At 53.6% G+C, this 26765-nt stretch overlaps 1 protein-coding gene across 4 annotated transcripts; it reads right to left on the bottom strand.

Annotated features, from left to right (window-relative positions):
- Positions 1-791: 791 nt before the first annotated feature.
- Positions 792-25876, bottom strand: CSF2RB (colony stimulating factor 2 receptor subunit beta). 4 transcript variants are annotated; one of them, XM_026010987.2, is made up of 14 exons: positions 25608-25876; positions 19572-19809; positions 18494-18617; positions 15086-15276; positions 10814-10965; positions 10562-10730; positions 9905-10040; positions 9591-9748; positions 8325-8464; positions 7476-7635; positions 5763-5853; positions 5491-5548; positions 4589-4692; positions 792-3927 (listed from the first exon to the last, which is right to left on the bottom strand). In XM_026010987.2, the coding sequence occupies exons 2-14, from the start codon at positions 19645-19647 to the stop codon at positions 2778-2780; spliced, it is 2709 nt and encodes a 902-aa protein (XP_025866772.2). In that variant the 5' UTR covers positions 19648-19809; positions 25608-25876; the 3' UTR covers positions 792-2777. The 4 variants fall into 4 exon arrangements, with proteins under 4 accessions (XP_025866772.2, XP_072598740.1, XP_025866771.2 ...); XM_072742639.1 differs by having other exon boundaries at positions 25616-25752; XM_026010986.2 differs by having other exon boundaries at positions 15086-15279; positions 25608-25743.
- Positions 25877-26765: the final 889 nt, after the last annotated feature.

The following is a 26765-nucleotide window of genomic DNA, read 5'->3' on the forward strand; positions in this document are numbered from 1 at the left end:
TGAGCTCACGCTCTGGCCCTGGGGCCCCAGGGAAGAGAACACGGCCCCTTTCTGCCACTTCTTGGGTCCTGTCTCCAACCATCCTTCACCTGGCCCAGCATTTGTTGTGAGCTCATTGTCTGAATCCACACGGACTCACCTCCGCACACTTGCCCAACTATGAGGGGACCCTGAGTTGGCTTTCCTGTGCGGGATTGCTCTGTCTGGGTCTTCAGCCCAAGTGTTCAAATGCACAATCCTTTACCCCCTTCCCACCTGGTTCCCCTTCCTGACGTTTTGTATTAGGCCAGAGATGCTTCATATTCTGATACAGGCAGCTCCCTTCTGACCTCAATCCCATGGAAATCAGGACTGTGCTTTCTCAGGAAGAAACTTAGAGAAACACAGTAAGTCAACCAGGCAAATGGGAGGGGAATGGGTTTGGGTTCGGGGTTTACCCACTCCAGAGCAGGAAAGAGTTCCACGTGGAATCCACCTATCAGGGCATTTATTAGGACACATATCCAGGAGGTCTCTCCCCTGGGGCAGGCTCACAACAATTCTGGGGCCAGAAGTCCTTGCCTTAGAGCCCAGCTCTGCCCAGGGTTTCCCAGGACCTCCACCCGCTTCTGACTCTGCTGGCACTGCATTCCTGATCTCATCTACACTGTCTCTAAGCTCATTGTGGCGCCTCAAAGACCCACGGGCCCTTCTGTTTCATAGAATTCATCTCCTTAAAGCAGCTGTGGTTTCAAACCGCACCCCCTCCCCTGCTATTCCAACGCATATGTACACGAGTTCAGGGCTTGGGGTTTGTTTTACAATAAAAACATTTTATTGCAATTTTTTTCAGCTAACAATGTCTGAACGTTTTGGAATTCATTATCTTGGATTTCTTTCTAATCCATGTAGGACTACCTCATTCATCTGTAACACAGGAGTCTACTTTAAAGTCACCTAAAGTGTTATTATTGTAACATGTCACTATTTGTGAATATTTACATTGTTTATAATTCCCCCCAACCCACCCCCCAACATTGCTGTACTGAACAGGGCTTCGACAACAAAAGTCACAAGAACATTGGGTCTGCACTTGTTAAAACATTACAAAGCTGGAACAACCAGAACAGGCCTGTGCCATTGAGAGGACAATGTAAGATAGGAAAATTGCAAGCCTAGAAACCCCCTAAGTATATCAGGGACTTTCTAGATCTTAAAAGTGGTATTTGAGACACATGGATGAAGAATGGGTGTTTAAGCAACTACTGGAAAAACACCCAGGCCACTCTTTTGGAGAAAACATAAAGGCAGCTCTTCTTGCACGTGTACGTTCCAAACCCATCACAATCTTACACAAAAAGCTCGCAACACACACCACACACACACACACACATACACAAACCCTAGGAAAAATATAAATTAGGACAAATGGAGTTTTGAAGTGGGAAAAGCCTTTGCAAATTTGACACCAACAGCAGAGCCAGCAAATCTACTCGAAATGCAGAGAAGTCTACACTGTGCAGGTCAACAAGTCTCATATACAAAATTAAAAGACAAACTACAAACTAGGGGGAAAATGTGCACCATTGATGAAAGGACACATGAAAACAGTTTTAAAAACTTAATTGGGAAAAGGTGAACACCCTTCCGGTCAAAAAATACGAATGCCCAAGAAATACAAAAATGCGTGCAAACTTTAGTTATTATTAGTTATCAAATAATGCAAATTAAAATGATTTAATGCCTTTTTTGCATATCAGAAAGGCACAGATTTTAAGAAGCCATAATCCTTAGTGTAGGCCCTGACATAGATCTGAAGCCAGTGGAGGTGGGAGCTGTAAGGTTTTTCTGGAGGGAGACCAGCAGGGTGATTCAGATCATAAGCCCAAAATGGTATAGGACTTTGATCATTTTCCTTTGTTGAGCAGTTCTTTCCAACATTTCTGGAGTGCACATGGTTTCTGGACTCCCTTCCACTTCCGAACTTCTGCAGGTCCCACCAGCCCGGACCCAGAAAGCACACCAGCCAGCCAGCAGGCAGCAGGTACCCTGCCCTCTCAGGTTATAGCCTCCACCCAAGGCAGGGCCTGAAGTTCCTGCCTCCCCAGCCACCCACGAGCTCAGAACTGCTCTTCTCTTGCATACCCCCTACCACACCCATTGCTTGGAATGCCCATTGATGCTGCCGCTTTTGCCACCACGCCTGGAGCTGCAGGGGTGGGGGGTGCTCCTGCCTCCCTCCACACAGGGGCTGCATTCTCCCCTGCAAGGCCAGGCCGCAGACCCAAGCCCTCAACATAACCAGACATGTCAGTGCCAGAACAGGCTCTGACTGAGATGCGACATCTCAGAGGGGGCTTAGCTTAGACCTCAAACTACCTCGGATAATAAATCAGCAAAAAACCCCCCAAAAACAAAAAACAAAAAAAAAAAGAAGACGGTGGCAAAAGCAAGGAAAGCTGATAAAAACAAAACAAAACAAAACAAAGCAAATGAAAAAACCAGGGGCAAAAAGAATGCAATTAGAAAGCTCTAATACCCAAAATGAAGTCAACCTAAAATTAAGTTAACTTGAAAGAAAAAGGTGCATGTGTCTGTGTCTGTCTGTCTGTGTGAGAGAGAGGGAGCCAGCGGGGAGAGGACAATCGATTGGCTGAAAGTCAAGTAAGAAGGTAGGAGGTCCACCGAGTTCCTGGCCTCCAGTGCTCCAACAGGGAAGCCACTCCTCAGCTTTGCAGAACGGAGTGTGGACAGGGCTGGGGCTGGTGGGAGGGAAGGTCCCAGGGCTCTGGAGGGTGTCAGCACACCTCCTCAGGCCTGCTGACATCCCAAGAGGGCAATGACAGATAGTCCTGCTGTTTGAGGGCTTTGAAGTGCCGGATGGCTGGCATCTGGGGAATGGCCTGGCACAGGGCCTTCTTGGCCTGGAACACCTGGTCATGGTCTTCAATCTTGGAACAGGGTCCAGGGGAAGAGGGCTTAGTCTGGGACGAGAGAGGGCCAGATCCCAGGCCAGGGAGGAAGCAGTAGTCACCCACCTGCTGCAGGACCAGGAGCCCCTCTGGGTGGGGGGAGGCGGGGGCCACCTCTGCTCTGGGCTCCCCTGGGCTCAGGAAGGGGCTACTGGCTGTAGGAGGAGCGGGACTGACCAGAGGGGACTTGGGACACTGGTCTGGGGTTGGAGGGACATCCACATAGCCCTCAATTTCGGGCTTCCTGTGGGCTGGGGCTCCAGGGGGCCCACCAGCCACTCCAAGATTGAGGCTGTGGTTCTGGTCTGAGGGCAGGCCCAGAGGGTGAGCTTTGGGGAGAGATGGAAGCCCTGTGGGCAAGGGGAGTACCAGGTCTGTAGTGGTGACATAGCCAGAGGCCAGAAAGCCATCCTCGGGGCCCCCAGAGCCAGCGGGCAGAGCTGTGAGCACCCCGTCCTTTGGGCTGTGGCTGTTCTCTGGGCCTTGACCGCCTACCATCAGCCTGGGTACAGAGGGGGCTAGGCCTGCCCCTGACTCCAGGGAGGGGTTCCCCTCAGCCTCCGGGCCAGGGTTCCTCTCTGCATCCTTGGCCTGGTGCTGTCCCATCACCTGGGCCAGCGGGACCAGCTGTACCTGCCCTCCCGCCGGCAGACACAGGTACTCCAGGGACCCCGAAGGCTGCGGCTTCTGGCTCCCGCCTGCCTGGAGGGGTGCCGGGGGGCCCACCAAGTCAGGCAGGGAGTGGCTGCGGGGCAGCCCCAGGTAGGGGCCGTTGAAGTCGAAGCCGGAAGCCTGGCTCTCGGGCCTGCCTGCGGCGGCGGCTGACCAGCCTAGCTGGGGCCCCGGGGCCTGCCCCGAGTACACATCAGAGGTGGCTGGAGTTGTGTCAGGCTCACATGGCAACTCACAGGTGTCCTTCGGGTCCTCTGTGGTGAGAGGGGACACCTCGCTGTGCCTGTAGTTGACAGGGAACATCCTGCAGGGAGGACAGATGCAGGACATTGGGGCCACTTATCATTTGAGGTTTTCCTCTGCCAGGTGTGGCTCCCCTCACCCCCTGCTCCCCAACATCCACCCAGGGCAGAGGCCAGGTCGATGCCCAGCCTGCGCATGCCCAGTCATGCCCTGGTCCCATCATCCCCTTCCCCCATGCCAGCAGCACCCCAGGGTGGAGTGTCCCTGGGCAGCAGTGCAGGGAGAGGGCACCTGCTCCAGCTTCCTGCCTCTGGTCACATCCAAGGTATGGAATCAGGAAGTTCCTCCTGACATCCAGCTGGTATACCTCTTTATTTATTTATTTATTTATTTATTTATTTATTTATTTATTAAGATTTTATTTATTTATCCATGAGAGACACAGAGAGAGAGGCAGACACAGGCAGAGGGAGAAGCAGGTTCCCCACCAAGCGGGGATCCCAATGTGGGACTCGATCCCAGGACCCCGGAATCATGCCTTGAGCCATAGGCAGATGCTCAACCGCTGAGCCACCCAGGCATCCTGCCTCTTGCTTTAGAGCAGGCGACCTCCCGGGATCTCTCCATCCTGAGCCACAGGCCACAGGCCACCTCCTCAGCCTCCAGCACGCACGATGGGGCCACCCTCCCACCCCCCAGGGATGCGGTGCCCAGACACTCACCCGTCCAGCTCAGGGAAGTGGCTGCCCTGCAGCCCCTTGTGCGGGGGGCTCCTGCTGGCGAGTGCCAACATGGTGCCTTGGAGCCAGAGCCCAGCACTCCCATTCTGGGAAGAGAAGGGACATTTGTGCCGTGAGTGTGTGGGTCCTCGAGGAGCTGAAGTGGGGGGAGGCTCCCAGGGGGTACCGCGAGCCCCCAGACATGGAAGGAGTTTCAGCAGGGTCAGCCCCAGCCCCGGCCTCCTGGCACCGGGAAGGAGAGGCCCAGGGAGGGGCTGGTGGCCGTGGGCCCTTGAGCCCCTGAGCATGGGGACCCTCTTCTGGCAAGTCCACAAATCTGGGGTGTCACTGCCTCCACACCCCTAGTAGCAGCCACGAGACCCCTCCAGGGGCAAGCTGGCCCTGCCTGACCGAGAGGCCCCTGGGACCCACGTGCCGACGCCCGCCTCGTGACCCCCTCGTGCGCCCAGCCTCGCTGTCTGCCCCCGTCAGTCCCCTTCACGAAGGGGTCCTGCGTCCACCCTCCACGGGCCTACCCACCCGGCACTACCCTGGATCCTCCAAAGCTCAGCCCCATTGTCCTGTCTTGCACCCGAGAAGCCATTCTGCCCCGTGTCAGCCCACTGGCCTTGCAGGACTGAGCCTCTCCCCGCCCCCCCCACCCCGGACCTTGTGCCCCGCTCCACCCCTGCTCCACCGGAGCCCTGCAGGCAGGGCCAGTGGCTGCAGGTGCCCAGACGATGGCACAGCTGGATGTGCTGCTGCCTCTCAGAGCTTCCAGCCACCTTCCCGGCTGGAAGCCACACACTCAAAGCCACAGGCCGGGGGAGGACATAGGGATGGGGACACGGGTGCAGGAGTGAGGACCCCCTCCCACCCCAGCCGCCTTCACAGCCAGATCCTACCTGGAACAGGTGGCTCTTGCTGGGGTTGGGGATTTTCTCCTCCCACTTCCGGTTCAGCCTAGAAAGACACCTGGGAGGTGACAGCTGCCAGGGACCCCCGGGGAAGCTGCCCCACGCTCATGTTCACAGAGGAAACGGAGGCCCAGGGAGAAGACGAGATTTGTCTCCACAGGGAAGGGGTGGTGGAGCAGGGACTAAAGGGAGCCAGCTGGTGGGGTCCCTGGCAGCCCCTGGGGCCCTGGGTGCCCCCGCCCCACACAGCGTCCCCTTACCTGTACCCATACATGCCGCAGAAGCGCAGGGCAGGGAGCAAGGCCAGAGTGGTGATGACCAGGATGAGCACCAAGACCCACATGGGTAGCACTTTGGGAGGTCAGGAAGGAGAACAAGAGCGTTAGCCTCTGGGGGATAGAGCTGGAGCCTTGGGGGTGGGAGGAGGCCAGGCCAGGGCGGTGCCCCCCACCCTGCTCTACACAGCAGCCGTGCCTGGGGGTGCAGAGTGGGAAGGAAGGCCAGACACGCAAAGAACAGGGAACTGGTCCGCCCCTCAAACACAATGCTCAAGGGCTGGGAAGTGCATAGAAATGCTGGAGTGCCAGGGAGCGGAGCCAACGGTCAAGCAAGAATTCTTGAGATGTCTTGAGATGTCTTCCATGCAAAAAAGTGTTTTTATTATAGCAGGGGGACTGGACCGAGGCCAGAAAGGGCCACCCAGGGATTGTGAGCCGAGACAGGAGCTGGGGGAGGTAAAGGCTGCAGGTTTAGGGACTTGTCATTTTATCTACATTTCTTTTGCCTTTGTTCCCCCACCAGGAAGGAGGTTAGATTCTTTCCTGTAGCAGGAGGTGTTATGGGGATGGCAGGGGGCGGGGTAAGGACTGGAGCCCGTGGCAATCATGGGGGACTTCCTGTAGGAGGCATCACATAAGCCAAAGTATGGGGAAACAGGGAAGTTTGGAGAGGTAGAGATGGGAAAAACTGTGCTGGTGGAGGAACAGAAGGTAAAGGCCCATTGGGAGCCCCAAACTTCAAGGCCCTCACAGGCTGGGCCCCTCCAGGATTCCCTTGATCTCTTCCCTTAGGCCTGGTGTCCAGCCCCCTTTTCCACTTGATGGTAGCCCTCTTCCTGGGACTCCTCCCCTGAAGGCTACTGACACCTCCTCCATCCTCTCTCTGCCACTACCTCCTGGACCTAGTCTTGTACTTGTCTCTCTGTAGCTGCTGGCGAACAGTGAGGGACCATGAAGCAGCGTGCAGGGAAATGGGGGAGATTCAGAAATCAGGGGGCCCTGGAGGGCTTAGTCGCTTAAGCGTCTGACTCTTGATCTTGACTCCGGTCTTGATCTGACAGTTGTGAGAGTGTGGAGCCTACTTTATTTTTATTTTTATTTTTTTAAAGATTTTATTTATTTATTCATGAGAGGCAGAGAGAGAGAGAGGGAGAGAGGCAGAGACACAGGCAGAAGGAGAAGCAGGGTCCATGCAGGGAGCCGGATGCGGGACTCGATCCCAGGATCACACCCTGGGCCAAAGGCAGGCACTAAACCGCCAAGCCACCCAGGGATCCCCTGGAGCCAACTTAAAAAAAAAAAAAGAAAAAGAAAGAAGAATCAGAAATAAATGAGACCAAACCCTTCCAGTCTCAGGCCTCAGTCCATAGTTCCTGATGTTTGCTGCCACAGTCATTGTAACTGGAAATTCAGGCTGAGGGAGGTCACTAGATGAGGGCTGCCACAAAGGCTAGTGAAGCCATGGGCCATATTAATAGAGGACTAAGGTCCAGTCTGAGGGAGGAGTGACAGTGAGGACTGCTTTTTACTGCTCTCAAGACCTCACCTGCAGTCTGTGTTGCACACCAGGTGTCACTTTGCAGCAATTAGTGACACACTGAAGAAAGGATACTTGGGTGGGGTGGAGTCACATCACCCTTGTCCTCTGCCCAGATGGGCTGCACCAAGAATAGAGGGTGAGGCTGGAAGACATACCCCAGTCGGTGTCCCAGAAGTGCTCCTCACTCCACTCGCTCCAGACCCCGTCGTAGCCCCTGGTGGGCTTGACCCTCACTCTCGCCTGGTACCTGGTCGAGGGCTCCAGTGGTGGCAGCGACATGCTGTGGGCGTTCTCAAGCTTCTCCATCACGCTCTTCTGCGGGCGCAGGTGGGAGAGCAGGTGTGCTGAGGCTGAGGCAGGGGGGTCCAGACCCAAACCTCTCCCGGCCCGCCCCCAGCCTCCCAGCTCCTCTGGGACACCTAGACCCCAATATGGCCTTCCAAGGAATGCTGTGCAGCATGACCGGGCTCCAAGGGCCTGCTCCTAGCTCCCCCACTGGCCACGTGCCTCCTGGCTTCCATTTGAGGGGCTGGGGCTGGCTCTCAGGTTTCTGACTTGGGTGGGAGGGAGGAGCCCCAGGTTCTGCCTGGAGGTGGGGGCCAGAGATTGAACCCCGGGCTGGGGCCCTGTCTGCTTTATCAGCTCTGCTCTGAGCGGCTGCAGAGTCACATGCCAGATAAGACTCCTCTGAAGAAGAGGAGCCTGGGGCCTTTGCAACACCATCCAGCTGCCCCTCTGCCCTCCGAGCCCTGACATCTATATGGTTCACAGTTCAGGGTCCCGTAGTTAATGTTGGCCATGTCGCATCACCTCTATGAGCCGTAGCAGCTTCTCCAAGGGAGGGGACAGTGACCAGCCGACCACACAGGGTCATGACCACTAAGCCTCGGGGGTTTCCTCTAACTGGTCACCTGCTGGGAGCCAGGCACCTGGCAGGTTGGGGCTCTCCTGCGTGTTTCCCCACCCCACCCCAGTCAGGCCCCTTCCCAGGCATAGGCCCTCACCTCCCATGAGACTGTATCTTTCTTGTACTGGACCTGGAAGGTGTGACCTATGTGCTTATAAAACATCTCCTTTGCCATCCAGTGCAGGGTGTAGCCGTCTCTGTTCTTGGTCACATTGAGTGTCGGGCGAGCCATCTGGACTGGAGGGAGGGAAACCCTTAGGGAACAATGTTCTTAACATTCCTCCAACGAGACATTCTTTGCATTCCATGTTCTTCATGGGTGCTCTCTCGACCCGGGCCCAGCCCATCTCAGGGTCCTTGCACCACCCCCCTTCCCATACCATCCACTTGGACCTGAGCAGTCCCTTTCTGGGGAGATGCTGAGATACACTTGTTTTGCAGTGAGGTGACCCAAAGTGTGGGTTACTCCTAGCACTTGAGTAAAAATGAAAGCATTAATAATTGGTCCTATTCCAGAGGATTCACTGTGTCATGGACGCTGTCATACATGCTCGATCTGCATGAGTTCCTGCCCTTGATTCCAACAGCAACCCCTACGTGGTAGGTACTACTCACTGGTCACGTTTCACAGATGGAGAAACTGAGCCCCCAAATGATTAAGTAACTTGCCAAGGACAAGTGGGAGAGAAAAAGATGACGACCCGGCAGATCCCCAGAGTGACTGGTGCATTCCAACTCGGGTGACCGAGACAGACTGACTGTGGGAAGAGCCTGAGTCCCTGAGAAGCCACGCAGGAGGCTCCTCTGCATGGGGTCCTCGCTGTGTTAAAAGAATTGGAGGTATGAACCTGCAAGGAACTACAATTTCTTTGCACACATTCTTGCCCTCGATTTAAGAAGTCAGTCCTAGATCAGTTATTTTGAAGACTGCAAATATCCATCGGCAGAGGACTTTGGGAACCCAGGAGAGAAGAATCCAATCAGGGAAGGAAAGGAAAAGTTTGGTGAGGGGGCCCAGGGGGCATGGTCGGCAGGGGGGCTGCAGAGCTGGACAGAAAAGCAGAGATAAGCCAAGGGGAGGGGTGCAGGTGGCAGCGGGGACGGGGGGAGGAGGTCTTAAAGATGTGTTTCTGGGGATTATCAGTTGACTCTTCCTTCATATTATTTGCCATTGTCATTGTTGTATTGTTGCTTTTCGAGAACTTCAAGAAGAGATTAGAATGACTTTTGCTCTTTTTGCTCACTGGGCTGCATTTGGTTGAAAGCAACAAACGTGAAGAGCCAGTCATAAGGGGTCCTGAGTCTATGTGGGTGACACACGCGATGGGTTCGCCCACGCCAAAGGCTGGGGGGACAAACTCACTGTTTTCCGAGCTCTTGATGAACTTCTCTTCCTCCTTGGGCCGCACAGAGATGGTGTACTGGCTGTGGTTCCCGGGGTTGGGCACGGGAATCTGGCATCGGTGCAGGACAAAGAGGCTGGGGAGCTCCTCCTTCAGCACTGGGGAGCACTCTTCCTCCCTGCGGATCACGATCACGGCAGAGGTGAGGGTGAGGGAGGCACGGGAGGGATGTGACTTCCAGCAGTGGCTTCCTCTGAGGCCCCCCCAGAGTCAGGGGGAGGCCTGGAGAGGGCAGGGTGGCAAGGAAGGGAGCAGAGGGGACGGGGGCACTCACCCTGCACTGGGGCTGGGCTTGTAGAAGAGGGTGAAGGAGACTGAGCTGGTCACCTCAGACCACACTTCCCAGGAGCAGCTGAGCACAGCGGCCCCGTCGAAAAAGCACTGTACGTTCTGGGGCTGGGCCTTGTCGCCTGGGAGGGGAGACAACCCCTCATTCATCCCCTCCTTCATTCATCCCTTCGCTCTTGGGGGGCCTACAAGCCTCATCTCAGAGCCATCATGGGCTTTAGCACCACAAAAACTCGGGCTCACCCCTAGCCTTCTGTGTGGCTGCACAGGTCGGAGAGTGAGTTCTGTGATCCATCACCCCCCATCGGCAAGATGGGTACAGCATCTAGTTTCAATGTTGGGGGCCTCGACCTGGTGATGTCAGTTTGTTCCCACAGAGTACAGTGCTCTGGAAAACACAGCCGCTCAGAACGCTGCTGTCATTATCACTGAAACTGTTCCTAGCCAGGAAGTGTGCAGAAGCTGGGGCCGTGCACTGAGTAAGGTGCCGTCGCCCCCACTGCTCCCCGGTCATGGCAGGGATGGAGTCGGCCCAGGGAAGCTTGGTGGCATCCTGCTGGATGGGCCCCTGGATGCTTTCTGTCCAGGAGCCGAACGGGCTGCCCCCCTCAGAAGGGCATCGCTCCAGCTTTGCCTGTGTTACCTGTCTGCGAGTGCCAGCGGACCTCTGGGCTCCACTGGCTGGGCCGCCCTGAGAACCCCGAGTTGGAGGCCAGATGGGTGCGCACTCGGGCCACATAGGTGCTGCTGGGAACGAGGTGCTCTGGCCCCAGGACAGCCTGGGAGGAGTTGAGGTGGAGGGTGGAGGCCTCCTGTGGGGAGACAGGGGTTGGTGGAGCAGGTGGTGGCGAGGCTGGGCTCCTTGCCTTGGGTCAGAGCTGGCCGTGGTCCCTACCTCCCAGGAGTCCTGAAGCCGCTTGTAGGCCACCTCAAACTCCAGGTTGGACAGCCAGTGGCCCTGGGAACCTGGAAGGGCCACACTCCAGGTCAGCAGGAAGCGGTCCCCAGTAGTATCGATCAGGAGGTCCTTGGGTGCAGGAGCCTGTACTGGTGGAAGGGAGGGCAAGGGCCCATAAGGGGCTGGATGACTGTAGGGTGGCCTTTTTTTTTTTTTTTTTTTAAGATTTCATTTATCTATTCATGAGAGACAGAGAGAAAGGCAGAGACACAGGCAGAGGGAGAAGCAGGCTCCCCCTACGGGGAGCCCGATGCGGGACTCGATCCCAGGACCCCAGGATCAAGCCCTGAGGTGAAGGCAGATGCTCAACCACTGAGCCACCCAGGTGCCCTAGGGCAGCATTTTTATGTGTGTATGCAGACAGGCTCCAGGCCCAGCGTTGCCCCTACCAGCTGAACAGTGGATAAGTCCTCTTTTTTTGTGGACCTTGGGCCCCTTACCTGCAAAATTGTGGGGTTCACTGTGAATGTGAATGAAAGCCACGAACATATCACACAAACTCCATGGAAGTGCTGGCAAATAAGCTCCCCATGGAGCCCCCTGCCCCTATCTGCCCCCACCTGCCCTCACCTGCCCCCACCTGCTCCTTCCTGTACCCACCTGCCCTGTCACCTGCCCCTCCTGCCCCCACCTGCCCCCACCTGCTCCCACCTGCCTCCACCTGCCCTCACCTGCCCCTACCTGCCCTCACCTGCCCCTACCTGCTCCGGCCTGCCCCACCTGCCCCCACCTGCTGCCACCTGCCCCCTTCTGCCCTCACCTGCCCTGTCACCTGCCCCCTCCTGCCCCTTTCTGCCCTCACCTGCCCCCACCTGCCCCCTCCTGCCCCCTCCCGCCCCCTCCTGCGCCCATCTGCCCTCACCTGCCCCCACCTGCCCCCTCCTGCGCCCACCTGCCCCCACCTGCCCCCTCCTGTCCCCAAGGCTCACCATGAGGCCCGTGTGGTCCCCCCTCCCAGCAGAGGGTGCTTGGCCCACGTAACTGGCCCTCACCCTGTCCACTCTCCCCTACCACCTTCCCTGGGGTCCTGCTCCTCTCAGAGCCCAGCATAAATGTCTCCTCCTCCAGTACCTTCTGGGACCCCCTCCCCTGGGCAGGATCCCTCACTCCTTTCCCGTCCCGCTGCACGGTCCTTACAACCCTGGCGCACTCACACGTTTCTGTTTCTGCCCCTGCAAGTAGTCAGGAGCTCGTGGGTGGCAGGGTGTGGGTCTTGGTAGCCCTTTCCTATCCCCATGGCCTGAGATAAGTGGTTCAGCAGTTTGGGGGACAAAGTGAGTGAATGATCAATGACTACATGAACATGTGGGCAACCTGCAGAGACTTTCCAAGAAACCCTTCGGTCAACGAACAGCACGCTTCTCTCTGCTGGGCCAGCATGTTACTCATCCATGAATGGCTCCCGCCTTCCTGAGGCTTCTGTGTCTGAATGCTGAGGGGTGACTTTCAAACACAAAAAATCCAATGAATCCAAACAAGATGTAAGTGCTCCACGCTGGACTCAGAGCACGGCATGTCAGAGCTGGAGCCTCTGGAGAGCCGTAAGCCAGGAATGGCAGACACAGGGTACCCCCTCTTCTATCTCCCTGCCCCTGCAGCCTCAGCAGCCTCCCTCGTCAGTCCCTGCACGCCCAGCCCCCCCCCCTCCGAGCCTGGCAGGGAGGGGGACTCCCTCTCAGCATGGGCCTCTGGATGCTGCTACCCAAAACTGAACCGACCGGGAACCCAAGCAAAAACCTATTCATCCAACCTGAGAGATTTCAGCCCCTAGCTCATTTCACAGGTGGAGACCCTTAGAGGGGAAGCAAAATGTCCCATATGTCCCCGTGTGGAGGCCTCCAAGCAGGTCAGATGTACACCTGTGCTCCGCCCGGCACCGGCCAGCCTCCCGATTCATTGCCAAGATGGTTGGGGCTGGAACTGTCCTCCCTGCTGGACATACGCTCCAGGAGGCAAACACCACACTCCCTCCCTCACTTTTCTTTTTTCTTTTTAAAAAGATTTTATGTATTTATGTGAGAGAGAGAGAGAGCGCACAAGCAAGGGAAGCTGCAGAAGAAGAGGGAGAAGCAGACGCCCGGCTGAGCAGGGAGCCTGATGCGGGACTCGATCCCAGGACCCCAGGATCATGACCTGAGCTGAAGGCAGATGCCTAACCGACTGAGCCACCCAGACCCAGGTGCCTCCCTCCCCCATTTCTAAGTTGTTTCCATCTCCACCATGACGCCTGCCCTGTGACCAGGCCACCAGCTTCGCGGGGACAGGGATGCTGACTGGCTCATGCACTGCTTTGCTGGCGCAGGTGGGCGCTCAACCAGAGAAGAGGTCAACGGCCGAAGTGTGCGTACACCGTCGCTGTGGTCTGGATGCCCCCCTGCTCCCTTCCCCTGACCATATTCCAGTGGAATCCTCATCATTTCTCCCTGGGATGAGTGCCGTAGGCTGCGTTCTGGGCCCCGGCCTCCTGCCGTGTCCTGTCCCCTGCCATCCAGCCTGTGTGTCGCCGGCGCAGCATCCTCACATGCGATTGCGGCATGCCCCTTCGACGGCGCTGCACCGCCTACATGTTGGCTTCCACACCCCTTTGCGAGGCACAGAGGCGTCTCCAGGTCGCGCTCCTGCCTGTGCTCCCCCTCTCCTTCCTCCCACTGCCCAGCCCTTCTGAAGTGGATGCTCCTGGGATACAACGGTGGATGGTTTTCCCAGTCTGCCTTGCCCTCCGTCTCCCAGCCTCTGCGTGTGCTGTTTTCTCTACCAGGGATGTTCCTCTTCCTCTGTTCTCCCACCCACTCTCTTCACCTCTCCTTGCAAAGCCCCTTCCTCTGGGAAGCCTGTCCTGCCCCCCAGGCTCCTCGCCCACTGCCCCTCAGCAAGTGGCACATGGCATCCACCTGTGGTTCACCCTCTGCTCTTTCCTGCCCCTCCGCGTGCTCTGAGCCCTTCCGGGCTGGGACTCTTTCTCATCCATCAAACACGCTTTGAGACACTGTTTGACATGAATTCACCATGGCCTCATCCATCCCCTCCTCCGGGCAACAGCTTCGTGCTGCTATGTTGAAAACAGGCAGGAAGCAAAGGCCAGAACCCCCTCTCCATCCAATGACTGCGGGTGCAGTGGGGCTGCCCAGTGTTTGGGACCCAGGAGACCAAGTCAGACACATGCATCTGAGTGGCCTTGGGCAAGTTCCTGCTCTCTCAGCTCCATTTCATTTTCAGTGAAATGGGGTGAAAAAAAAAAAAAAGTAGTGCATGACACTGCATTATTGTAATGATTAAATAAGACTGGGCAGGGTTTCCTAAAAGCCAGGCATCTATAGGATTCTTACCATGTGAATTTCAACTTTAAAAGATGTTCCCTCGAACATCTCTATTTTAGGTTCATTCTGAGCACAGATGTAATTGAATTACGGAGATTGAAGTGCTGGTTATATTTCTGTGTAATATACAGTCAAATGAAGCCTAACTATTTACATAAAATGATCATTGGCACTGACCCAAGACCACTGATTTTTGGGACTGCTGTGGACACACTCGCTGGGGGCCTCCCAGGGAGGGCAGTAAGGTGAAGACCCGCATCTCTAACATGCAGGAAGCACTCAGCAGACCTGACCTGTCACTGTCACTACTGCTGAGGGGTGGAACTTTGGAGAAGTTATACAACTTCATCTAAAAATGGGTTGTTACAGGGGACGCCTGCATGGCTCAGTGGTGGAGCGTCTGCCTTCGGCCCGGGTCGTGATCCCGGGGTCCCGGGATTGAGTCCCACGTCAGGCTCCCTGCATGGAACCTGCTTCTCTCTCTGCCTGTGTCTCTGCCTCTTTCTCTCTCTGTGTCTCTCATGAATAAGTAAATAAAAATCTTTAAAAAATAAATAAAAATGGGTTATTGCAGACACTGAATGAGACTAGATTGGTGATGAGTGCTTTCAAGCTGTAAGGTTTCTACCTGAATAGGAAGGATGGTTCTAGAAGGAAAGGCTTCATTGCTCTGGGTGTTGGAGCGCCAGGGCCAGGGGAGGTGCCTCACATTGGGGCTCCTCACATTGTCTCTCCAATGTCTCTGTCATAGGAAGACCATACTGTCTTCTCTTAAGAGACTAAACCCACCTCCAAGCCAGCATCTCCGCCTCTTGAGGACTCACACTTTGGCCCTTCTGTAGTCTGGCCACCCATGGAAGGGCCACCCCCATCCGGGGACCCCAGGCCTTACCATGCTGGGTCAGAGTAATGGTGAGCTGGGTCCCCAGAGGCCTGTCTGGTCGGAATGAGAAGTAGTCTTTGTCAGCAATAACAAAAATATCGTAGGGAATGACACATCTTCTGGGCACACAGCCAGGACAAGGGTGGCTTAACAAGGCCATGTCATTACTGAGGTCACAGGACACTGGCTTTGGAGGGTCGCTGCTAGGAGAGAACACAGTTAGTTCACAGTAAGGGAGAATCACTCATTCAACAAATGTCACTGAGTGGTCACTCTGTGTGGGGTTCTGTCCAGGGCTGGAGCACTGCCATCCTGGTGGAGGGGGACACATCTGAACTAACTGAATAAAATATGTCATGTGTCAAACAGAGTAAACTTTACATAGACAAATACAGCAGGGAAGGCTGATAAGGAAGCCAGAAGGGCTGGGGTGGGGTTGCAATTTCAAATAGAGGAGACAGGGAAAAGGACTCATGGAAAAGGTGACTTTAGGGCAGAAACTCGAAGGAAGTGAGGGAGGGAGCCATGCAAATTCCGGAAAATGGGGAGTTCTGGTAACAGGAAGAGCAGGAGCAAAGGCCCTGGGGCAGGCACAGGCTTGGGGTGTTGTCTGATGAGGCTGTTTCCCAGTGTGCATGGAGTGGAGTCTGTGCAGGTGGGAGGCAGAGGAGACCAGTAGCTCAAGGCAACAGGTAGCAGCGTTTAAAAGGAATTTAAGGAATTTGGTTGTCTCAGCAAATGGAGAAAATGTAGAGTTACGAGCAAGGGAGTGCCATATGGTGACGCATGCTTTGAAAGGCTTCCTCTGGCTGTTGGGCTGTGGATAGAATGAGTTGGGGGGAGGGTGGTAGTCTTGGAAACTGGGAGACCAGGTAGGAGGCTTCTGGAATATCCAAATGACAAGAAGTGGTTTGCACCAGGGTGGTGATGTTAGCCCTGGCTAGATTCACATTTTGTTTAAAGATGAAGTCGAAGCATTTGCTGATGGATTAGAGGCAGCGGTGGGGAAAGACAGGTGTAAAGCAAGTAAAAGAATATACCTCCCAGTCATTGGATGGGAGCTTCTAGGAGCTCCCATTCAGAGCAGCGGGATGTGGGGATGAGCAGCGTGGTGTCTGGGGGCAGGAATTTGGCTTAGAACATGGGAGTGGAAGACCCCTTTCTCTAAGGACCTGTGGAGAGACAGGTGCACCCCGGGCCTGGAGCTGGGGGGAGGCAGGGCTGGCGAGCCTGAGAGTCACCAGGGTGCAGCCTCGGGCTAGGTGGGGTCTCTGCCACTGGATCAGAAGGTAAAAGAGCAGAGACCCAAGGATGAATGCCTCCCTCCACCCCAGTCCCTGCCCGGAGCATCTCACCCTCTCACACTTGGGGTTGGAGACAAAAGAAGGGAGGGAGCAAACAGGGAGAAGAGAAGGTGAGGGTGGGGAAGACACAAGGAGGGGGTGAGTGTGGAGGCTGGAGATGAAGGTGCTTCACGAGGATGCGGTGGTCGGTCCATGGCAGGTGCTGCCCACGGTCAAGGAGGGAAGGACATAGACATGGCCAACAAGCACCTGAGAAAATGCTCCACATCACTGGCCATCAGGGAAATACAAATCAAAACCACAATGAGATACCACCTCACACCAGTGAGAATGGGGAAAATTAACAAGACAGGAAGCAACAAATGTTGGAGAGGATGCGGAGAAAGGGAAACCCTCTTGGACTGTTGGTGGGAATGTGACCTGGTGCAGCCACTCTGGAAAACTGTGTGGAGGTTCCTCAAAGAGTCAAAAATAGATCTGCCCTATGACCCAGCAATTGCACTGTTGGGGATTTACCCCAAAGATACAGATGCAGTGAAACGCCGGGACACCTGCACCCCGATGTTTATAGCAGCAATGTCCACAATAGCCAGACTGTGGAGGGAGCTTTGGTGTCCACGAAAGACGAATGGATAAAGAAGATGTGGTTTATGTATACAGTGGAATATTACTCAGCCATTAGAAACGATGAACATTCACTATTTGCTCAACGTGGATGGAACTGAGGGAAATTATGCTGAGGGAAATAAGTCAATTGGAGAAGGACAATCATATGGTCTCATTCATTCAGGGAATATAAAAAATAGTGAAAGGGATTAAAGGGGAAAGGAGAGAAAATGAGTGGGAAATACCAGTGAGGGAGACAAAACAGGAGAGACTCCTAACTCTGGGAAACAAACAAGGGGTAGTGGAAGGGGAGGTGGGGGGGGATGGGGGTGACTGGGTGACGGGCACTGAGGGGGGCACTTGACGGGATGAGCACTGGGTGTTATACTATATGTTGGCAAATCAAACTCCAATAAAAAACATATACAAAACAAAACAAAAAACAAAACAAAACAATAAAAAAGGAGGGAGGAGGCGGAGAGTGAGCATTGGATTTAGCAGCAGGGAGGGCTTGGGTCTTGGGCAGGAGGAGGCCTGGTGGGGCCCACAGAAGCCCCGGGGTGTGGTCAGGTTCAGAATACTGGAAAGACCCGAGATGCAGTGGGTCTAGACCACTCCTTGGAGGAGGGTCACCTTAGAGGGAGGCAGAGGACGGGGCCCACTGGAGGGGAAGGGGGTGAGGAGGCACCCCAGAGCTGCAGCCGTTGCTGGCGTGTGTAAGTGGGGGCCAGGGCACGTTTGCTCAGGGATTGGAATGAGCCCCTGTCGGTGGCACAGGGACAGCAGGGCCCGTGGTGGCAGCCAGAGCGAGTAGGATCCCAGGGGGCAGCTGCAGACAGGTGTGGGATAGGAACTCGCTGCGGGGCACACCGGGGAGGTGCCAGACGGGTAGGCAGGCGGTGTGAGCACAGAGCATGGAGGGAGCTGGAGCCTGTCTTCTGGGGGCGCATGTCTCAGTGCAGGAGGAGGCACGTCACAGCCGGCGGTGGGGGGAGGTGGGGTGGCAGGGGAGTGTGGAGACAGAAGCTGGGGGCTTCCAGGAGCATGGAAGAGAGAGTTGAGGGCGCTGTTCTGGGCCGTGAGGAGCTGCTCCTCCCCAGGGCTGGCCTCCCGTGGGGTTCCCCTGCACCTGCGACACCAGCCATTTAATTAATTACGCCTATTCTGATGAGTTGGACTGTCACCAGACCCCAGGATGGTGCGAAGAATCTTCCCAAACGGCCATAAACCCTGGAGACCCCATGAGGGAAGAGGAGAAAACCCACCCTCTGGAGGCAGCAGGGCCTGGGGGAGGCGTGGAGACCAGCCCTGCACCAGGAACGGGGCACTGGTCCCCACTCAGCGCCCCGAGGCCCGGAGAGGGACCTCACCTCCATGGCCTTGGCTTGCACGTCTGGGAACCGGGCACCATACCCCTGCCCGCCCACCTCGCAGGCAATTCTGTTCCACGGTGAAGAAATAAGATTATCGCCTGCCGGCCCTCCTGCCCGCGGCCGGCATCACTCACTCATTCAGCCTCCGGTAGAGCGTCAGGTTGATGAGCTGCTGGGCCTCCTGAGTGCTAGCCCACCTGCAGGTGATGTGGCTCCTGTAGTCATTGTAGCAGCTCAGAGTCTGCAGTGGGGTGGTCACTGCCCAGGGAGAGGCAGAAAGGGGGTCACATCTCTCCCTTCCAGATGTCCCTTGTCACCACCCTTCCTGGGCCCTCTGGGGTGCCCAGGGCTGGGTAGCGGTTTCCCAGAGGCCTGAAGCAGCTCCTGGCTGCTAGGCAGAGCTCCCTGGGGGCCCTGAGGGGGCCGGAGGCTCTGCGGGGTCCTGGCTGCAGACCCTCCTGAGTGCAGAGAAACACAAAGATCTAGTCGAGGCACAGCATGTTTCCTGAGCCCTTGCTGTGCCCTGCTCCTGGCACAGGGTCTCCCTCCCACCCCAGGAGGGACACATGCATCCGGTTCAGGCCCTATCCCCGAAGTCCTTGGGACCCTGGGAGGAGAGGCACAAGGCCACCCCTAAGGGGCAGCATGACCAAGTCCTGTGGGACCTCCCTGCCACAGGCCTTATAATTGGGGAAGGGAATGTGGTTCTCAGGGTGATCAGAGAAGCCATGTTCTCTGGGAGCCCTTGGGGAGGGGGTTCTTGGGCCTGAGGAGCCACAGTAGCATCCCAGCAGGGCCTCTGGGCAGGAGGAGGGTGCGGGGCCAAAGCAGGGAGAGATCACCAGTCTGATGGCCCCGGGGACAAAGGCACCAAGGAGGGAACTGGTCAAGTCACCAGAGGGGCAGAGTGTCTGGGGTGGGGTGGGGTGGGGGCACAGGTAGGACTGGACTGGCCAGCCTGGAGGTGAGAGGCCACAAACGCGAGGAGAATTGTGAGCAGAGAAGCCACACGAGCACAGGTGGACTTTCAGGAGGCTGGAGAAGAATGAGGATCCAGGAGGGGGAGTGAGGTGCCAGAGAGGATCAGGAAAGGAGAAAGTGAGGCAGGGAGGGAGGGGTCTAAGGGCTTCCTAGGGGACATGTGGGCGTGAACTTGCTTAAGAACACCCTGTGAGGAAGGGCTGGGAAGAGGGAGGAAGCCACGGAGCTCACCTTGGGCCCCTGCCTTGCTGGGCCCCCAGAACAGAGTCAGCAAGATGACGGGGAGCAGCCGTTGGGTCAGGACCATCTCTGGGTCAGCTCTGGACCAGCAGGTGGCTGGCTCAGGGGTGTCCAGGGCTGAGCAGGGGCTGGGGTTTTCACTGGCCTGGAATCTTCTATTCTTCCCCGGCTGGAGGCCAGGCCAGACCCATGCCCCTGGCTCCTGTGAATCCTCTCTCCAGGACTCACCCTGCAGAAGAGACACCAGCTAAGAGCTGCCCCCTCCCATCCTGTAGCCCCTGGACATGGCTCATGTTGCAGAGTGACGCCAGGAGTGATGCATGGGCTCTAGGACCCCTGCCGCCTCGGCCTGGCACCCAGGATAGTCCCTTCCCCTCAGCTTCAGTGCCTAGGGTGAAACCGTGAGGAAGATGCATTTAATGGCTTCTGAAGAAGCGGGTACCCACAGGTTGTGCATCAGGAACTCCTGTGCAATCCCCTGGTGCTGGGAAAACCTGAGAGGCAGCCCTGGTATTTGATTTGTTCTGAGCTCTCTGCGGGCCCCTGACCTGATCTGCTTAGAGCAATCACAGAGTGTGAGACCCATAGTGTCCTCCCCTGGGTGTGATCACACACATCCTCACGCTGTGTGCACACACACTCAGGGCCGGGTGCTGTCCCGCCCTCACTCCATTTACTGTCATCCCTCCCACACCACCCTCAGAATGCCCGTTCCCTTTTCTCTGCAGAAGGCTGGGGATTTCCTCTTTTCATTTTGTCTAGCCCTGGGAAGTACCCAGGAGTATAGAACAGGGGACAGTGGTTCCTTTTCTCCCTGTAAGATTGTCTAAAACTTCAAGATGCACATATGTACACAAAGCAACAACTGTCTTACTTGGAAAAGCACAGCTCTGGACGCAGCCGACTTGACCTTCAGCACAGCCTCTGCCTCTCCCATGTGAGCACCCTGAGTTGACCCACCAATGCTCCCTGAACCTTGTTCTCTCCATCAGTAACATGAGCACAAATACACATATCTCACATGAGAAGAACCTAACTCAATGATGTTTATAGAGTGGTTAGTCCGATAAAAGCTTAGGAAAGGGGCACGTGGGGAGGGTAGCTCAATGGGATAAGCATCTAACTTCAGCTCAGGGCATGATCTAGGGTCCTGGGATCCAGTCCCAAGTCAAGCCCCAAGTCGGCTTCAGTGGGCAGGTCTGCTTCTCTTTCTCCCTCTGACCCTCTCCACTCCTTGTGCATGTTCTCTCTCTCTCAGATAAATAAATATGATCTCAAAAAAACCCCACAAGGCTCCAAGGCTCAGGAAAGAGGAGTAGGTTTGTTTGGAGCTGGAGGAGGAGAGTATTTGTCCACTTGAGCTCCTACAGATGGGGGCAATGCCACGGGGTAGGGGTGTGAGTCCATGTGGCTGGCACAGCTTAGTCTGCCTACCTGGGACTAGCTAAAAATCCGGAGCTTCTATTTGGGTCTTACCACAAGTAGAAATACTGCATGTGTAAGGAGAGCGATCCATCCTAAAATAAGTTAGACGTTTAACACAATTCCAAACAAAATTTAACACAATGATTTTTTTTCAGAAACTCAGGAAAAAAATATATGTGCAAACAGCTAATGAGATTTATCAAAAACAAGGAGGCTCCCCCTCAATAGCAAAATTTATTATGAAGATCTGGTAAGTAAAGCAACGTGTTGCACCCACATGATAGATCAATGGACATACTGACCAGGCAACTCTATTCTACCCAAGGATGTATCACATAGTGGAGGTTTCATGAATCAATGAGAAGGAATGGAATATGAAAAGTGCTAAGACACTCAAACAACTAGATCCACCTAAATCTCTACTCCACACCATCCCCAAATACCAGATTAATGACAAATTTAAATATAAGAAGTTAAATCATATTAAACTTGCACACCATGTGGCAGATAGCCAGTGAGCTGTCCCCTTTCTCCTTGGTAAAAGAAGCTCAGGTTTCAGCTGGGCTTGGTGCTACACAGAATAAAAGATTACATTTCCCACCCTCTTCTATTGCTAGGTGTGGTCCTGTCACTAACTGTTGTCTAAGGAGATGTGAGTGGAAATGTTGGGTGTGCCTTCCAGAAAAGGCTTCTTAAAGGGAGTTGGCTCAGGTCAGAAGGTCCATGTTGGCCCTCCTGCCTCTCCTGCCTCTTCCAGTCTACAACTTGAAAGTGATGGCTGGAGCTTCAGAAGCTGTTTTGGAATATAAGGTTACCTTGAGGATGGAGCCATATGCAATAGAAAGAGCGAAGCCTGGATCTTTCTTGTCTCTTTGGAGCAAACATACCGGGCTGAGAGTGCCTACCTCTGGACATCTTTTATGTGAGAAAAAAAAAAAAAAAAGACTTCCACATTGTTGAACCACTGTTGTTTGGGGACCAAACAGATTTAACTGGAAATAGAAGGAAAACTTCACAGGGCTTTAAGGAGATGACAGTCCACTAAGTGAAGGACAAACCTCATTTTTAATAGTGCCATACTCAGTCACATGCTGGTAAACTTTTGGTCATCCAAGAATAAAATGGTAATCATAGAAGCTTCCAGAAGGAAACAAACACTATTTTCAATGGAATAAGGATCAGTTGGCAAGATTTTCTTACAAGTGACCTGAACTCTAGAGAGTGATATCCTGAAAACACTGAGGGAAAATATATTTAAACCTAGAATCATTAAAGAGTCAAGGTTACATTGGCACTTGAGGGCAGAAAAACAAAATTTTGGAGATGTAAGGGCAAAGAAAGTTTTCAGATCGTTGCCGAGAAACGCTTACTCTAGACTGTATTCAAGGAAAAAAAATTGTCCAAGAAAGGTGGTGTGTGATACTGGAATTAGTGATGAGAAAAGGAACCAATAAGACTTATACTAAGTAAAGAATTGTTACTTATAAAGTGGAAATTCCCAATCACTATATTCAAGTAAAACGTAGATGATCCTAATGAGAGTCGGCTGTGAGATTAGAGGTAGGAAGCAGAGAACTGAAAGGTTGTTGAGCTAAAGATCCATGTCTCATTTGGAGGAGCATATATATGTTAATTACACCCAAAAGCTGTAGGAAAATATACATTAAATGCATGTGTTAAAAATGTAAGGGTTAAAAACCTCAAAGAGTGAGAGATAAGCATGGGAGCAGAAGACTGATGGGGGAAAGACAGGAAAAGGAGGGAGAAGGAGAAAAGAGAAGAGAAAAAGCATACACCCTTTCACTCAAAAGAAATACGCACACCAAAATTCCCAAATTCATGAAGAAATTTAACAGTAGGAATAAAAACTGGAAATGAAAAAAAAAAAAAAAAACCAAACAGAAGCAAAACACGAATTCATTTCAGACAAAAAGAATGTCATAGGACAATCTGACAAAGACTTTTAAAAGAAGACTGCCTCAGGGCCACATAGGGATTATTCCAGAAACAGATGAAGAGCCATTAAGAAATCTCTTCATGATTAAAGGAAGCAGACCAACAGATTAAGAGGGTAAAAAAGATCAACTTCTCTTGACAGATGCTTCTCAGTATTTGATAATACAAACGCCATTCCCAATTAAATAAACCACCAGATGAACCTTGGCAAAGGAGGCATCGAAGGGAACATCGGCGTTTTGGGGGTTTTGGGGGTAGCGACTGCAAAGCTGTAGTCATGTCAGAGTCAGAGGAAAGTGTTCGTATCCTTCCAGTTAGCAGCACAAGCAGGAAGGCTGCCCATTATTGCCATTTCCAGAGGTCAGGCCTCCCCCACATAATCTCTAAATTCAGTGCAATCTAAACCAGAACTCCAAAAAGATTTTTAATCTTTGGCATGACAAACTGATTCTAGATTATAACAAACCAAACATGAGAGATGGTTTCTATGAGCCAGTAAAATAATGAGAAATATAATCGTAGACAGATGGATTAGGAAGCCGGGAAATAACCAAGCAGGAATTTGAGAAGTAAACACGGCATTTCTAATCACAGAGGAAATGATGAACTATGTACTCATAATTACGATGTTGAGATAATTAGCTGATCTTTTTTTCAAAGTTAGATTATTTACGTATTACCCACCCCTCCAAATTCTAACACTCATATGAAACAAGATATCTTAAACATGGTAAAGAGAAGAGCTGAGTGATACTCTGGAAACATATATTTAAACCATATGTAAATACAGTGTTAATACACCTAATAAATGAGCCATTCCTACAGTAAATATGTAAAAGGCAAGGAACTCATAAGAAATGGACAAAACATCTCCATACATATCATAAAAGGAACTCAGATGGCCAGTGAACATATGGAAAATGCATAACGTCACCCATAATCAAGGAAAGGAAAAAAAATCCATGCAAGAATCAGATAATTTTCATCCACTGAACACAGTTTAAAGAATGATCATCTCCTTAAAGAGAAATTGGCCTTTTATCCAAGTCAGCTACTTTGAGGATGAACTGACAATATTTATTAAGTTTTTAAACACACAGTCTCTTGCTCAGTAATTCTGCTTCCAGGCATCCTGGCTGCAAAAGAAACACTTTTGCAGGTGTGGAAAAATTGGAGACAACCTAAATGTGGGATCAATATGGGATCGGGTAACTGTGATGTACCCCTACTAATAAATGCTGCCTATTTCTTAGGGTCAATAAATGAGTTAAATCTATATGTGTTAGTGTGCGACGTTGTCCAAAATGTAATATTGGGTGAGAAAAATAAGTCATAGAGCAATACGTATATTGTAATCCCATTTACATACAGAGGAAGACTGCATTCCTTGCAGTGTGCTCAGAGAATGTTTTGGAGAGTAGGATGTGGGACCACGGGGTAGAGACAGCTGGCATGTTGTCTTTTGTGTTACATAATTCTGGGTCATTCTGACTGTTGGATAAAGCAGATACCCATGTATTCACTTAGTATTAAACACCTCATTTAACAACTCATGAGCTATCCTATGGTATCCGTGGGTATGGCGCAACACGAGAAAAACTGGCGAATGAGAAAAAGAGCAAGCAAAAGCTACCAGAAAAGGTTTCACTCCCTATAAAACTATTTGAAAGCAGGAAAAATGAGAAGTAGAGAAAATCAGAACCCAGTGATACAAAATTACTACAGGGTCTTTGAAGCCTAACCACATACCTTTGAAACTTGTCACCGGGGTGTCAGAGGAGGCCCCACAGGCTCAGACCCCAGTGTGGATCATGGGAACACCTGCGCCCCCCCAGAAGGCAAATGCAGGCACCTGTGCACACCCTGAGGCAGCTACCGGAGACATCCCCCAGCTCCCACCCCGCACCTGGCCAGCTAGCACACCAAGGCCTAAACCCCACAAAGCAACAGAGGCTCAAGGTGGAGGATTCTATGGCAAAACAAAACAAAACAAAACAAAACAAAAACTTTTTTCCAGGGGGAGAAATAGTTCCTGTGCAGGGGACCAGACCCTTTTTTGAAACTTCCAAAGTGAGCTTCCAAAGCCACACCAAGCTCTGTGTCGGTGTGTGACAAAGCTCCAGGTTACCCCCTCTGCCTCTGAGTCTCCCTGCACCCCTGTTTCCCCAAGGGCACCCACACCCTCAAGCGCACACATGCCGTCACTCTCCCGCTGTCTCTGTCTAAACCAGCGTGTCAGGGACTGTCAGCACTCTTCCTGTCCAGGGACCAGGAGGCAGAAACCAGGGGCAGGGGAAGGATGTTCCCAACATCTTGGTGACAATTCAGTGGCCAAGACAAGACAGACTCAGGTGTCTGACTCCCGGACCTGACTCTCCACCTCCCCTGGCATCCTCCCTGCTGCCAGGACAGTTGGCCCCCAGCCCTAACAGCCCTTCACCCGACACGCAAGCAAGCTGGGGGCACTGGCTGTCCCCTCGCCCACTGGCTCCCAGCCTTCCCGAGAGGCCCAGCCCTAACCTCCCCAAGTCCTGGGGCACACCTGCCCACTCCACACCCCCAGGTTCTCCTTGTCCTGGCTTCCCAGCCCCGGGCTCCCTGCTCCCCAGCACCCCCTGGAGCCCACCCCTGAAAGCCATAAGGTACCTCTGCACCTCTTGCTGCCGGGACGGATCAGCCTTCTGCTGGATTGTCCAGGCGACAGGGAGCCTCTCACGCTTCCTATTTATGCTGACGTCGTTGTTAGGAAACAGAGAAGCAGAAAGAGGAAGCGACACCAGGCCAGGCCGGTTTCTGTGACTCCTCACAAGATTGCCCAGCTTCTTAGAACTGTGGACACCAAGATACCTTTTTTTTTTCTCGGCCTTACTGACTTTGCAAATGTTGTTCCTTCTGCCAGAAGCTCTGCTCCCTGTACACACACTCCTACGCATCCTCCGTCGGCTCAGTGCGAAGTTGCTTCATGCAGCCCTACCTGCCGCCCCAAGGGGATGCAGGGGGAGTTGGCAGCAGTAGCCAGAGCAAGGGACAGTCCAGAGCCAGACAGCGCTGGGGGGCTCCCACCCCTACACCTGCTCAGAGTGTGACCTTGTGCAGATGGCTGGCGTGTGGCTCCGTAGGGTCTCAGGACCCCCACCTGTTACTCGTTACAAGCAGCTACAGTCACGGAAGGGCTATTGAGAGAATCAAATGAGATGCTGCATGAGATGCTCAGAGTCAGGCATACAATAGCCCCCAAGCATTAGCCCATGTGACTGTGATTGCCCTGATGTCCTTCTGTCTTGCACCCCCACCCATCCTGTCCCAAAGTCCTCAACGCGCATGGCTGTCTTTCCCCAACAGTCTTGTGTGTGGCTCACTTTTCTCTGCTCATCACCCAGCACACCCAGGCCTGGTACAGAGGGGGCTCCTAGTCACGGGTGTGGAATAAATGAGTGAATGACTCCTGAGCACTGCAGGGGTGGGGCTGAGGCAAAGACACATCCTTGGGCCAAAGACGTAAGGGGGCCCAAACACCCCAACGCTCAGTAATTAGGATAAATAATATTTTCGTGTGGTAGTGTAAACAATAACACAACAAAAAATCTGCAGCAAACAAAGTATGGAATGTTAAATAAAGACACTCAGTAACCCAGAGCCCAGCAGCCACGTGGGCCTCCTCTGGCCCAGCGCTACGTGAACCGTAGTGGGGTCTGGGGCAGAAGGAAAAAGCAGGGCCATTTCTCCCCAGCAGAGACATGTGGAGGAGGCTTCCCGGGGAAGAGGGTAGGGTGGCAGGGGCAGGGATGAGGGGCTAGGGGCTGG

This window comes from Vulpes vulpes, chromosome 16 (assembly GCF_048418805.1).
Source record: "Vulpes vulpes isolate BD-2025 chromosome 16, VulVul3, whole genome shotgun sequence".
Classification (NCBI taxonomy): Eukaryota; Metazoa; Chordata; class Mammalia; order Carnivora; family Canidae; genus Vulpes; species Vulpes vulpes.

Excerpts from the sequence above, each read along its gene's own strand:
- CSF2RB (XM_026010986.2), bottom strand. The coding sequence starts at position 19,647 with ATGGTCCTGACCCAACGGCTGCTCCCCGTCATCTTGCTGACTCTGTTC. Across the intron at positions 10,966-15,085 it reads CATTACTCTGACCCAGCATG|TACAGGCTCCTGCACCCAAG; the intron begins GTAAGGCCTGGG and ends CCCTTCCACCAG. Across the intron at positions 10,041-10,561 it reads CCGCTGGCACTCGCAGACAG|GCGACAAGGCCCAGCCCCAG; the intron begins GTAACACAGGCA and ends CTCCCCTCCCAG.